General features: G+C 34.6%; 1 protein-coding gene across 1 annotated transcript; it reads right to left on the reverse strand.

The window, feature by feature from the left end:
• Positions 1-537: 537 nt before the first annotated feature.
• trpc2a (transient receptor potential cation channel subfamily C member 2a) lies at positions 538-14,848 on the reverse strand. The gene is made up of 14 exons (XM_016272926.1): positions 14,834-14,848; positions 12,642-13,334; positions 11,235-11,331; positions 10,488-10,612; positions 10,091-10,255; positions 9,782-9,956; positions 9,427-9,627; positions 6,608-6,770; positions 6,412-6,504; positions 6,118-6,310; positions 5,428-5,555; positions 5,212-5,281; positions 4,989-5,121; positions 538-911 (listed from the first exon to the last, which is right to left on the reverse strand). Exons 1-14 carry the CDS (start codon positions 14,846-14,848, stop codon positions 538-540), a joined length of 2,625 nt encoding a protein of 874 aa, XP_016128412.1.
• Between the last annotated feature and the right edge of the window lie 586 nt (positions 14,849-15,434).

Raw genomic sequence — 15,434 nt, forward strand, 5'->3', positions numbered from 1 at the left:
TTTTATGGCATTTATTTGATAAACTATTTTCCAAAACATAAAATAATAATAATTATTATTATAATAATAAATTGTAACATTCATGGAAAGTGCTTTTTTTGTCATTGATAATAATAATATAACACACTGTTGTACTCTGTCAAAGTAAAATATTATGTTCTTTTTTTTTATTTGATGTTTTCTTTTGGGGAAAATAAGTTGTTATTATTTTTTTTATTGTGGTAATTTTCATTTAAGGTTATTATGGTTATGATCTTTCACGTTCATGTGAAAATATCCATAACCAAACAGATCACTCAGCAAATATATGAGCGTGTGTGTATCTATTTGGAATCTAAACCTCATTAAATGGATTTATCTGTCTTATGAGGCATTTGAATTTAGATATCAATTATGATACAAATTACATATTAATCAACTATAGTATGTAAAAATGTATATATCAGTAATTCAAAGTGTAATGAATATATCTAGAAACTTGTGACTAGGTATTTTTCAGGGAACGGCTGTGCGCTGCGACACTGCAGTGTTTGTTTCTCACACATCAGGAGTGCTAGCAGTCTCAAAAGTAGTCTCTTCTCCTGGGGCGGGCTCCGCGGGGCCCTCGGACTCGGGCTCCTCCCCCTCCTCTGAGGCCATCCCTCCTGCTTTGATCTCTCCTTCATTCTCGTCGTCCTCCTCCTCCTCTGCGAGATGAGTACTGATGTGCAGATCTGTGTTTTCGCACCCCATGGCCTCGTTCTTATCAAAGTCACGGAAATTGTTCTTTGCGCCCAAGATGTATTTGCCCAGGATGTTGGCCTGGTCCGGCTCGCTCTTGCGCCGCCACTGCAGCTTCTGGTGGAACTCCTGCATCTCGGTGTGCAGTTGGCCGACAACTTTATTCAGCTCGGTGATTCTGTTCCCGACGTCTGAGCATCACAACAACAGCAGTTAGTAGCGAAAACAATGCAAGGTTCAGAACGGCATACTATCATACTGCTCATACTATTGCTGCAGTGTGAATCAAATGCACATTTGTTCTGTATATATGAAATTCCTGGATAACAAACTACATTTGCCAGAAAAAAATTGTTTTCTCACTTAAGCTTTCTTCACTCATTATTTTGATTAGGATGTGTTGTGGCATTTTTTTGTTTTACACAAAATTGGATATAAAAAAATGATAATTCTAAGATAAACTGGCATTCAAAAACTTGGGGTTAGTAAGTTATTGTATTGTAAGAAGTCTCTTATGCTCCCCAAAGCTGCATTTATTTGATAAAAATACAGTAAAATTGTGAAATATTGCAGTTTAAATCAGCTGTTTTCAATTGTAGTATTTTTTTAAATGTATTATTTCTGATAAAAAGCTGAATTTTCAGTATCATGATCCTTCAGACATCATTCTAATATGCTGATTTGCGCACAGCTCAAGAAACATTTCATATGAGGTGTACTTTATTCACTTTAACTACATTAGTTAAAATGAACTAACAATGAAAAATATTTCTACAACATTTATTAAATGTAGTTCATGTTAAGTTCAACATTTACTAATGCGTTATTCAAATGATTAACTAACGTTAATAAAGGCTAAAAAGCACTGTAAAAATGTTCATTTTTTTAAACTTTTTTATTTTTAATGCATTAATGCACTTTATAATGCATGTTAATGCATCAACTAATGTTAACAAAATAGCAGTGTTTATTTGAAATCATAAAGACATTTATAATCTTAAAAAAAAGATTTCTGTCACTTTAATCAATTTATTCCATCCTTGCTGAATAAAAGAGTTAATGTCTTTAAAAAAATCATACTAACCCCAACTTTTGAATGGCAGTGTAACTGCATGTCACTTACTGTGCTGCATGTATTGAAATCATGTGACAATGTAGTATACTGCTGTGTGAAGTGTTTACAACATCCTTTCTGTTTCACATATTACTTAAAAAAAAAATAAAAAATGTCTATACTGAAGCTGAAGTATGATAGTGTGCCATTCCAAGCATTGATGCTGATCCCAAAATGGTCATAAGTAACTGTATTGAAACAAGTAGGTAGTCATTTATCAGACACTTTGATCCATTTTAATTTGCAGTACACTTATTATATTCTTTAATGATGGGAACTATGAAGTGTCTTGCTAAAAGATCTCCTCTTCTGGGGTTTGAGCCTACAACCTTGTGGTTACCCGCACAGATCTTTGACCTCAAGGTCACAGCTCATTTTAAGGTACATAGTTCGACATAATGTTTAATGCTAAATGTGTCACTATTAGTTTTTTTTTTAGTGTCTTGCTAAAAGATCTCCTCTTCTGGGGTTTGAGCCTACAATCTTGTGGTTACCCGCACAGATCTTTGACCTCAAGGTCACAGCTCATTTTAAGGTACATAGTTCGACATAATGTTTAATGCTAAATGTGTCACTATTAGTTTTTTTTTTTTTAAGGGGTCCTATTATGCTTTTTCACTTTTTTAATTTGTCAGTGTGTAGTGTGTATGTTTGGGCATAAAAAAGATCTCAGAGTGAGTGCATCAGATGAGACGACGAAGAAGAAGTGCTGCTGCAGAGTTAGTGCATCAGAGAAAACTAAGAAGAAGAGCTGCTGTGCTGTAGCGTCAAATTTTCGGCATGTCTAGAACAGTTCTTACAAGTACAACACGACGTAGCTGGGCGCCGCAGACAAACGTGCCTACACTCATAGAAAATAATGTATTTGAATTTTAAAGACGTGGCGCGACGCGATGCTGTGCTTCTCGTTCGGTGTGCGACCGCCAGAAACGCTGTTTTTTTCACCTCCGTGCCCAAACGTCTTTGTTTGGGCTTCCGAAAGCGGATGATGTCAGGAAACAGAGGTTGCAATTTATTTTTTAACTCTGTTCCTGAGCATTATAAGCCCAATTTGCTATTGTGTGCTGCGCATTTTACTGAGGACAGCTTCCACAACATGAGGGAGTAAAGCGCCAGATTCGGCAAAAAGCTTTTGTTGAAAGACGGAGCAATACTGAAACACCGTCTAAGCTGTTTGCCAATCACAACGCACTGGGACAGCTAACCAATCACAACACATTTTGTTTTTTGGAAGGCAGACCTTCATCAAACCAGGACCTAATCGAGCCGTTTGTGCCAGGCTGGGGAGAAATGTATTGTAATAATGTAAATTATGTGAAAAATAATGCGTTTTTCGAACCACCAAGCATGAGAGCATGTTCTAGAACACCCCCAAAACAAATCAAGACTTTGTAAAAGAGCGTAATAGGACCCCTTAAATAACTGAAATACTGCAAGCTTTTTGGATCATTACCTGATGCCGAAAATATGACCTACCTTTACGCTTGCTCTCTTCGAACTCTCTACGTGCGGCTTCAATGTAGCGGTGCACTAGAGCCTTGGTCACCTGCAGGCGGTATGGCACTCTGCCCTCACCTTGACCTCTGCTGTTATTCAGGGTATTGCTAGACTGAAAAAAAATTTATGAAAAACACCTCATCAGCAAAATTTAACCAAGAGTTATGGTGGGTGTAGAGATTGAATCCCCTCAGACGCTCACCAAAGATGCAATGGGAGGATATTCTGGGGCTTTCTTGTTACTGCAACAGCAAATCTTTCGGCAGATGCTTCTACACAAGACCGGGAGGAACAGAAAGGTTACATCTGGTTCTAAATGATCTAAAGTCTATGGTAAAAAAAAAAGTGTGAGTTCACATATTCTGCTTAAGAGATCATGGAGGTTTTATAGTACCTCGCATTTAGCTGGTTTTTTTTACCTCAAGATATAGAAGAGAGCCTTTGGAGATGGGATGATATTAAAGGGAGCTGGCATAGTGAGACCCTCCCTGAAGTAACTGAGGTAGAGTTTAGAGCGAGCAAACTTCCACTCGACATCTGCGTCATCCTGAGAGGAAGAGACATTATGAGCATACTGTACATAAACATTGTCTCAATGTAGCGGTGCACTAGAGCCTTGGTCACCTGCAGGCGGTATGGCACTCTGCCCTCACCTTGACCTCTGCTGTTATTCAGGGTATTGCTAGACTGAAAAAAAAATTATGAAAAACACCTCATCAGCAAAATTTAACCAAGAGTTATGGTGGTTGTAGAGATTGAATCCCCTCAGACGCTCACCAAAGATGCAATGGGAGGATATTCTGGGGCTTTCTTGTTACTGCAACAGCAAATCTTTCGGCAGATGCTTCTACACAAGACCGGGAGGAACAGATAGGTTACATCTGGTTCTAAATGATCTAAAGTCTATGGTAAAAAAAAAAGTGTGAGTTCACATATTCTGCTTAAGAGATCATGGAGGTTTGATAGTACCTCGTATTTAGCAGGTTTTTTTACCTCAAGATATAGAAGAGAGCCTTTGGAGATGGGATGATATTAAAGGGAGCTGGCATAGTGAGACCCTCCCTGAAGTAACTGAGGTAGAGTTTAGAGCGAGCAAACTTCCACTCGACATCTGCGTCATCCTGAGAGGAAGAGACATTATGAGCATACTGTACATAAACATTGTTGTTCAAAAGTTTGGGGTTGGTAACGTTTTGGTAAGGTAAATCTCTTCTGCTCAGCAAGGCTGCATTTATTTGATCATAAATACAGTAAAAACAGTAATATTGTGAAATATCATGAGGGAGTAAAGCGCCAGATTCGGCAAAAAGCTTTTGTTGAAAGACGGAGCAATACTGAAACACCGTCTAAGCTGTTTGCCAATCACAACGCACTGGGACAGCTAACCAATCACAACACATTTTGTTTTTTGGAAGGCAGACCTTCATCAAACCAGGACCTAATCGAGCCGTTTGTGCCAGGCTGGGGAGAAATGTATTGTAATAATGTAAATTATGTGAAAAATAATGCGTTTTTCGAACCACCAAGCATGAGAGCATGTTCTAGAACACCCCCAAAACAAATCAAGACTTTGTAAAAGAGCATAATAGGACCCCTTAAATAACTGAAATACTGCAAGCTTTTTGGATCATTACCTGATGCCGAAAATATGACCTACCTTTACGCTTGCTCTCTTCGAACTCTCTACGTGCGGCTTCAATGTAGCGGTGCACTAGAGCCTTGGTCACCTGCAGGCGGTATGGCACTCTGCCCTCACCTTGACCTCTGCTGTTATTCAGGGTATTGCTAGACTGAAAAAAAATTTATGAAAAACACCTCATCAGCAAAATTTAACCAAGAGTTATGGTGGGTGTAGAGATTGAATCCCCTCAGACGCTCACCAAAGATGCAATGGGAGGATATTCTGGGGCTTTCTTGTTACTGCAACAGCAAATCTTTCGGCAGATGCTTCTACACAAGACCGGGAGGAACAGATAGGTTACATCTGGTTCTAAATGATCTAAAGTCTATGGTAAAAAAAAAAGTGTGAGTTCACATATTCTGCTTAAGAGATCATGGAGGTTTGATAGTACCTCGTATTTAGCAGGTTTTTTTACCTCAAGATATAGAAGAGAGCCTTTGGAGATGGGATGATATTAAAGGGAGCTGGCATAGTGAGACCCTCCCTGAAGTAACTGAGGTAGAGTTTAGAGCGAGCAAACTTCCACTCGACATCTGCGTCATCCTGAGAGGAAGAGACATTATGAGCATACTGTACATAAACATTGTTGTTCAAAAGTTTGGGGTTGGTAACGTTTTGGTAAGGTAAATCTCTTCTGCTCAGCAAGGCTGCATTTATTTGATCATAAATACAGTAAAAACAGTAATATTGTGAAATATTATTACAATTTAAAATAACAGTTTTCTATTTGAATATATTTAAAACGGTAATTTATTCCTGTGATGCAAAGCTGAATTTTCAGCATCATTACTCCAGTCTTCAGTGTCACGTTCCTTCAGAAATCATTCTAATATGCTGATTTGCTGCTCAAGAACATTTATTATTATCAATGTTGAAAACAGCTGTGCTACTTAATGACTGCAAATGATTTCAGTATTTTTTTGATGAATAGTAAGTTCAAAAGAATAGCATTTATTTGAAATATTTACTCATGAGGGAGAGTAAATAAAAACCACTTTCATTTTTGGGTACCGGAAGTTTCTTCCATCGCACTGGTCTACAAATGTTCTCTAATATTATCTTAACTCGTTTTTTTTTTTTTATAATGATCTTTTAAGCTTCAAACCTCGATCCTCTGGAATGAATTGGAGATCATGGCAATAAGCATGTTGAGTAGCACTATGACGATGAGCAGTGTGAATATCCCGTAGAAGATCCTTCCCACAAACTCAGCCAGAGCGTAATCAGGCATGTCTACGTATTCCTGGTTTGCCATTCCAAACATTGTCCAGAAGAGGAAGTTAAATGTTTCATTAAATCTGAAACGAATACAACAGACAAACAGATTTAAGATACATCTCCCAGGTGATTTCAAACCAACCACACACATGTAATTACATGTAAACAAGCTATTAATCACCTGCCAAGATATGGAGAAACAACATATGGGACGTATATGTTGTTTATTCCACACAAAAATGCAGTTCCGATGATCATAAGGATGAACATGAACCTGTAGAGCAAGAAAAAGTTTTGATGAAAGCGATTTTAATGGTGTTCTCCTCTCATAGCTATACTGGACGTCCAATCGCAGAGATCAAACCGCAAGATCTGACCTCATCATGTCATCGATCATTCTTCCCATGGATATCTGCAGGGTTCCCAGGGATTCATGGGCCGGCAGAATATAGGCGAGACGTGTGAAACTCAGCATGCTGGTCACGGCGAACAGAGTCTCTGCAATCAGCTGAGGATCCTCCTGTTTCCAGTCCTCTCGTACTATTCAGAAACGTATGATACAATTATATAATAATAATAATAATAATAATAATAATTGGATATAATAATAATTAATAATAATATTTTTTTCATGTATTGGAAGTAGTAAAAATTATAAAAAAAATAATAATTACTATTACTACTGCTGCTACTACATGTGGGGACAATTTTATTTCAAACAATTATATCATATTTAATTGCATTTTTAAATTTATTGTTATTAATAATATTACAAAAAATATTAATAATACATTCTATAAAAATGTATTATTATTATTATTAATAACAATAATTATTTTAACTCTATTTGTAATTATTAATAATAAAATAAAAATAATTACGACTGTTATTTCATTTATAACAATAATATTATTTATGATTATTATTATTACTATTATTAGTAGTAGTATTTTATAATTTTATTATTTAAAAGAAATCTTTATTATTATTATTATTGTTGTTGCCATTCCAAACATTGTCCAGAAGAGGAAGTTAAATGTTTCATTAAATCTGAAACGAATACAACAGACAAACAGATTTAAGATACATCTCCCAGGTGATTTCAAACCAACCACACACATGTAATTACATGTAAACAAGCTATTAATCACCTGCCAAGATATGGAGAAACAACATATGGGACGTATATGTTGTTTATTCCACACAAAAATGCTGTTCCAATAATCATTAGGATGAACATGAACCTGTAGAGCAAGAAAAACATTTGATGAAAGCAATTTAATGATGTTCTCCTCGCATAGCTATATTGAACATCCAATCTCAGAGATCAAACAGCAAGATCTGACCTCATCATGTTATCGATCATTCTTCCCATGGATATCTGCAGGGTTCCCAGGGATTCATGGGCCGGCAGAATATAGGCGAGACGTGTGAAACTCAGCATGCTGGTCACGGCGAACAGAGTCTCTGCAATCAGCTGAGGATCCTCCTGTTTCCAGTCCTCTCGTACTATTCAGAAACGTATGATACAATTATATAATAATAATAATAATAATAATAATAATAATAATAATAATAATAATAATAATAATAATAATAATAATAATAATAATAATAATTGGATATAATAATAATTAATAATAATATTTTTTTCATGTATTGGAAGTAGTAAAAATTATAAAAAAAATAATAATTACTATTACTACTGCTGCTACTACATGTGGGGACAATTTTATTTCAAACAATTATATCATATTTAATTGCATTTTTAAATTTATTGTTATTAATAATATTACAAAAAATATTAATAATACATTCTATAAAAATGTATTATTATTATTATTAATAACAATAATTATTTTAACTCTATTTGTAATTATTAATAATAAAATAAAAATAATTACGACTGTTATTTCATTTATAACAATAATATTATTTATGATTATTATTATTACTATTATTAGTAGTAGTATTTTATAATTTTATTATTTAAAAGAAATCTTTATTATTATTATTATTGTTGTTGTTTATTATCCTAAAGGTATTTGTTAATAATAATAATAATAATAATAATAATAATAATTTGAAATGTAATAAAACATTTTTTTCATGTATTGGTACAAGTATTAAAATGTATAAAATAATAATTATTATTACTACTGCTGCTACATGTGGGAAACATTACATTTCAAACAATTAATATATTTAATTGCATTTCTTTATTTATTGTTATTAATAATAATAATACAAAAATAATAATATAATAAATTCTATAAAACTTTATTATTATTATTATTATTATTAATTATTTTAACTGTTTGTAATTATTAATAATACAATAAAAATAATTACTATTTGAAATGTAATAAAACATTTTTTTCATGTATTGGTACAAGTATTAAAATGTATAAAATAATAATTATTATTACTACTGCTGCTACATGTGGGAAACATTACATTTCAAACAATTAATATATTTAATTGCATTTCTTTATTTATTGTTATTAATAATAATAATAATACATTATTATAATAATATTATTATAATGTTAATATATAAATGTTATTATTATTATTACTGTTATTATATAATAGTATTATTAAAAAGTATTTATTATTATTATTATTATTGTTGTTATTTATTATTATACTAACGACATTTGTTAATAATAATAATAATAATAATAATACTATTTATTTATTATTATTTAATTTATAATAATAATAATTATTATTATTATTAAAATTATAATAATTAAAAATTTACTATAATAAATCTATTATTATTATTATTATTATTATTATTATTATTATTATTATTATTATTATTATTATTATTATTATTATTATTATTATTATTATTATTATTATTATTATTATTATTATTATTATTATTATTATTATTATTATTATTATTATTATTATTATTATTATTATTATTATTATTATTATTATTATTATTATTATTATTATTATTATTATTATTAACAAATTATAATATTATTATTGTTGTATTTTAATTAATTTCAACTATTTGTTAATAACAATATTTAATTAAAATACAGATAACTATTATTATTGTATTATGTTGTATCTATCTATATTACTTTCAGTAAGTGTGATATATGGATGGCTAGTTAAAATAATGAAAAAAAAAACAATGCTGGTTAAATAAAGCCTGTATGTGAGATGTCACCTGTGTTGGTGAAATAGTCACACAGTTCTTGAGTGCTGGAGTCCTGACAGAGGAAATATCCCTTTAGCGTGATGAGGATGCGCAGTGTGAAGGATGCCAGATACATGCTCAGAACCATCATATCCACAATGTTCCATAAATCCAGAAAGTAACTCTTCAAACCCTCAATCCAAACTTCCTTACACTCAAACCAGAAGAAACCTACCAATGCAGTAAGATAAACACTCTATTTTAGACAATACTCATTACATTTACTCTCTCTAAATAAATCAAAGTCAATTATTGGCTAGACTCGGGGATTTAAATGCCTATTAAGTGGTTTTCCTATGGATTTTTATTTGGCAGCATGACCCACCAGCAACCCATATCATATGGAGAGAGTTATGGAGAATGTTCTGCTTTCGGGAGGCAAAATCGCTGCGGTAGATCTCCATGAAAATCGACTCCGTCAAGAGAGTGATGAGGAACCACATGTATGACGCCGAGTGTAACAGGAACTTAATCACAGGAACTTTCAGCAGTTTACCCAGCTGGCAGAACAAAGTAGGTTAAGTCCATATAAATATTTGAAATGCTTTTAAGCTGTATTGAATAAGGTTGTATGCATGGGCCCATGGGCCATTATGATGTTATTTAGTTGTTATCACCACTGGCTCAAATTTACCTTGGACTTGGGGGCGATCCAGTAAACGAGGCAGAGAAACGGCATGGCAATGAAAATCCCCAAAGACACCAGCAGTTTCCAAGCAGTTCGACTTCCCCTCCAACCGGACAGGCTACCGCACCAAATGGAGGAGAGCACTTGCTGGCAGATGGGATGAGTCACAAACTAGACGAGGAAAACAAACAGTCAGGCCTCCCAGCCAACTGTCAATCAATCAGACATCCCATACGGCATGAACGCAGGGGTCAAACGATGATGTTCACATGCCCTGTGTTTCTCCTCAATCAAAATGAAATAAATAATAAATCAAATGAAACTAAATGAAAAAGAGTTAGTGTATAGGTTGTGACATTTTATCACATTTGTCAGTTGCTGCAATTAAACCAAAATGAAGTACCTGTTTTTGATTGTAGTTGACCGCTAGTCGAAGACGAGCGAGGTTTGGGATGCCTTCCTCAAATGTCTGTTCATCCAGTTCTTCATCCTCACTGTCATCCTCATTGCTGTTGAGGATGGTGGAGCCTACAATCCCTGCCAGTACGAGACTCGAACCCACAACCTTTCGGTTACGAGTCCGACTCTCAAACCATTAGGCCAAAATCGATTTTAAATAAATAAACCGTTAAAAAAAAACTGTGTACACATATTGTTGCACAACTGTTTTCAACATAGATATTAGCCTAATAAATGCTTATTGAGCACTAAATCAGCATATTAGAATGATTTCTGAAGAAAAATAATTAAATATTTAAAATATATTAAAATATTTTCAATCTTAATAACATTTCATAACATTACTGTGTACAAATTTTATTTTTGGCCAAATAAATGCAACCTTAGTGAGCATAAGACAATTCGTTCAAAAACATCCGACCTCACATTTTTGAACAGTAGTACACTAGTGAACAGTAGTATACTAGTGCTGTCAGACGATTAATCGTATCCAAATAAAAGTTTTTGTTTACATAATATATGTGTGTGTACTGTGTATATTTATTATGTATATATAAATGCACACATATGCATGTACATATTTAAGAAAAATATGTCACGTTTATATATTAAATATATTTATATGAATATAAATATATACATGTAAATATTTTTAAAATATATGCTGTATGTGTGCTGTCATCCTCATTGCTGTTGAGGATGGTGGAGACCTCGCTCTGGTTCCGGCACATTCCCAGAAGCTCCACTGCAAACTCCTGACACAGCTGTTCCAACGCCAGGTACTGCGGCTAAACAGCAATAAAGAGTTTTGAGAAAGAAATGTTAAAAATCCATTAATAAGTGTGTTTACCAAATGCTGGTAACTGGGAAAACAGCTTATTTTAAATATACTGACAATGTCAAATGATGGCAAAACTCAGTGGAAAACATGGCAATTAGAGGAAAAACCTGATTGTCAAATTATGAAGCATAATATGTGACATGCATGTAAAAAAAATTAAACGAGTCAGTTATTAGTAGCATATTGTCAGTGCTGGATAGATTACTTACAAATTGTAGTACATTAATGATTAAAAATAAAATGTCAAAAATTGTTAGTAACGTAATCTGGATTTCATATTAATTAATGTAGTTTGACTAATTTTTTATTACTTTTAGAGTACTTTTGACCCAATTTATCACATAGACTTGAATGGGATTACTGTGCAACAACAACAACAACAACAACAACAACAACAAAAATAACAAAGAGAAAGAAAATATACTCCATTCTTTGTTATCAACACCATCAAATGCATTAAACATTACATTACAGCAGGGTTTCCCAAACTGTATATAAGTGGTAAATTCATTTAGAAAGGGAGATATAAAAAGATAAATAAAAATTGTGTGTGTGGGGGGGGGGGGGGGGGGGGACAATTAAAATTGTCAAATTAAATACCACTACTATTAATAAATTCATATTAATAAAAATAAGACAACATTTTTCTTAAGCCTCTTTGCAATTTGCGGTTTCACAATGGAATGCAATGCCCCGTTATTCCTAATTCACCTTATTAGAAAAGGAAATTAGATAAATGTGTAAAAGCATGATTGATTTCTTTGTTCTTGTCTGTCCTCCAAGAACAATGACTGAAAATAGAGTGAAGAACTGCAACAAAACCCAGCAGCGAGGCACAGCAGAGGCTTCCTGATTTAAGGTAGCAGGTGAAATACGATTACAGCTGATGAGAGCCAAGGGGCGGCAGGAAATCGAATGATGAAGCGCAAATGGGGGGTCGGTGGCGGGGGGTGTGAATCAATAAAGTTTTAAAAATGTACTACCATTGTGTGAATATATATAATCATGTAATCCATAAAAAGTTACTGTAATCTGATTATGAGCATTTTAAGCCATAATATAATCTAATTTCAAGTACTTTAATTTTTGGAATCTGATTATGCAATCTAGATTACATGTAATCAGTTACTATCCAACACTGACCATTCTTAGTAGTTCACGAAAAACAGACAATTGACTCTTGTTTTTCCAAATAATTATAATTTTTTTTCATATTTGCAATGTTTTCTATAAATAAATGAATTTTTCTTCACTCACCTTAAACTCTGGTTCTTTCTTAGAGAGTTTGCGCAGTTCTCGGCTGAGGTGGAAAGCGCTGAGCATGGCGTCTTCTGAGGTGATCGACAGATACGCGCGGCTGGCGATGCCTCTGTATGTATTTATACGGGACAGCGAGAACTTGAGCAAGTCGTATTGCCGGCTGTTGCGGCACTCCAGGCATGTGCACGAGATGGAATGAGGCAGAGGTATGTCATGACCTCTCTGGGTCAGCATAGTTACGATCTCATACAGGTCCTTCTGGCAGGCCAACGTTAGTGGCGTCACTCCTGGCGCGAACTGAGAATCGTCAATGGAGTGGTCGAAGATGGCCATGCTGAAAGAACGAACATCCATCTTGTTGCCTTTCTCCTGATCCAGCCGGTCCAGGAGGTGTTTGACGAATCTGGGCTGGTTTGTGTCGACGGCCACCAGCAGAGCCTCGTGAATCTGACGGAAGTCAAACTTGACGCCTAGCAGAAGGGAGGTCATGATATCTTCGCTGCCCAGTCGGATGGAAAGGTTCAACGCTTCCCTCCATAACCGATCCTCAGACTCGTCCAGCTGGCGGATGATCCCGTCACCAAGGGAGAGGAGACTGTCCACCCAGGCCATGTTGCCCTCTTGGATGGCGGGGATCAGCTCTGGTGGAAAGTGAAGCTTCTTGTTCACAATCTCCCGCCAGTTGTCTGGCTGCTCAGAGAGACGGGACACAGAAGATGTTTAAAAACCCTTACCAAACCCTCATTAGAGGGTGAAATAAAAGCAAACTCAAAAAAGCAAAACCAGGAAAATTCTAGTGCAATACTGTATAATACAATAATAATACATAATAAACAATACAATTTTATTGACACTGCACACACTTTTTTACAATTGCACTGCTGTTCAAAAGTTCGGGGTCAGATTTTTTTTTCTTTTTGAAAGAAATTAATACTTTTATTAATTGATCAAAAGTGGCAGTAAAGATATTTATGAAAGTGACATGACGTGGTGACCCATACTCAGAATTAGTGCTCTGCATTTATCCCATCCAAAGTGCACACACACAGCAGTGAACACACACACACACACCGTGAACACACACCCGGAGCAGTGGGCAGCCATTTTTTGCTGCGGCGCCCGGGGAGCAGTTGGGGGTTCAGTGCCTTGCTCAAGGGCACCTCAGTCGTGGTATTGAAGGTGGAGAGAGCGCTGTACATTCACTCCCCCCCACCTACAATCCCTGCCAGTACGAGACTCGAACCCACAACCTTTGGGTTACGAGTCCGACTCTCAAACCATTAGGCCAAAATCGATTTTAAATAAATAAACAGTTAAAAAAAAACTGTGTACACATATTGTTGCACAACTGTTTTCAACATAGATATTAGCCTAATAAATGTTTATTGAGCACTAAATCAGCATATTAGAATGATTTCTGAAGAAAAATAATTAAATATTTAAAATATATTAAAATATTTTCAATCTTAATAACATTTCATAACATTACTGTGTACAAATTTTATTTTTGGCCAAATAAATGCAACCTTAGTGAGCATAAGACAATTCGTTCAAAAACATCCGACCTCACATTTTTGAACAGTAGTACACTAGTGAACAGTAGTATACTAGTGCTGTCAGACGATTAATCGTATCCAAATAAAAGTTTTTGTTTACATAATATATGTGTGTGTACTGTGTATATTTATTATGTATATATAAATGCACACATATGCATGTACATATTTAAGAAAAATATGTCACGTTTATATATTAAATATATTTATATGAATATAAATATATACATGTAAATATTTTTAAAATATATGCTGTATGTGTGTGTCATCATTATGTACTAAATTCACCGGTTGGATAATAACATTTCTAAAATGGACCGTTCCAACGCTAAATTTCTGATTGGCTGAGCTATTTTCAAAGTCACATTCTACGTTATATTAATGTGTCAAGCTGCTATGTTGGCTGGCAACATTAAACTTAAATATTTTTACTTAAACCTTGTTATCTTTTACCATATTGCTGTGGTTTTATAACGGCAATAACCCATTCAATTCCATCAGTTACCATGATTTTTACCACAGGTAGTGGCCTTTTAGACCCTCCGCTTTGTATTGTGCATAAAACCACCCATTACTTTTGGCACTTATTGCATTGAATGCCTTTCAATCAAAACCTTTAAATCTGAAACTCACCGTAAGGTTTTCCATGTTCTTAGTGGAGCACCCCAAATCAGTAAACTTCTTTTGAGAAATATGTCAGATCCAAATAGTGAGCAGCTCTCTCATGTCAGCTTGAGAGATGAATCCAGAAAGGAACAATATGGTTGTCACCTCCAAGACCTGTTTAGTGATTTTGTGCTTCTGTACAAGCCTTGTTTTTGTCTACTGATGTCTCATCTTGTTCTGGGAATTAGCCTGTACCACCCACTCAGCACCAATAACAGAGATGCTCCCTGAGGAGAACACTCATTAGCACACAGTACTGTTGCATTTCATTTGGGTAATTACAGTTTAAGTTATGCTTTTACAATACGACTTTTGTAGCTTGATAAGCTGTTGAACTCTAATAACGTTGACGCTAAGGAAACGTTCACCCAAAAATGAAAATGTGCTGAATGTTTACTCACCCTCAGGCCATCCAAGATGTAGATGGGTTTGTTTGTTCACTGGATCAGATGTGGAGAAATGTATTATTACATCACTTGCTCACCAATGGATCCTCTGCAGTGAATAGGTGCCGTCAGAATGTCCAAACAGCTGATACAAACTTCACAATAATCCATAAGTAATCCAC

The sequence above is a fragment of the Sinocyclocheilus grahami genome, unplaced genomic scaffold (genome assembly GCF_001515645.1).
Source record: "Sinocyclocheilus grahami isolate Dianchi unplaced genomic scaffold, SAMN03320097.WGS_v1.1 scaffold74.1, whole genome shotgun sequence".
Taxonomy (NCBI): Eukaryota; Metazoa; Chordata; class Actinopteri; order Cypriniformes; family Cyprinidae; genus Sinocyclocheilus; species Sinocyclocheilus grahami.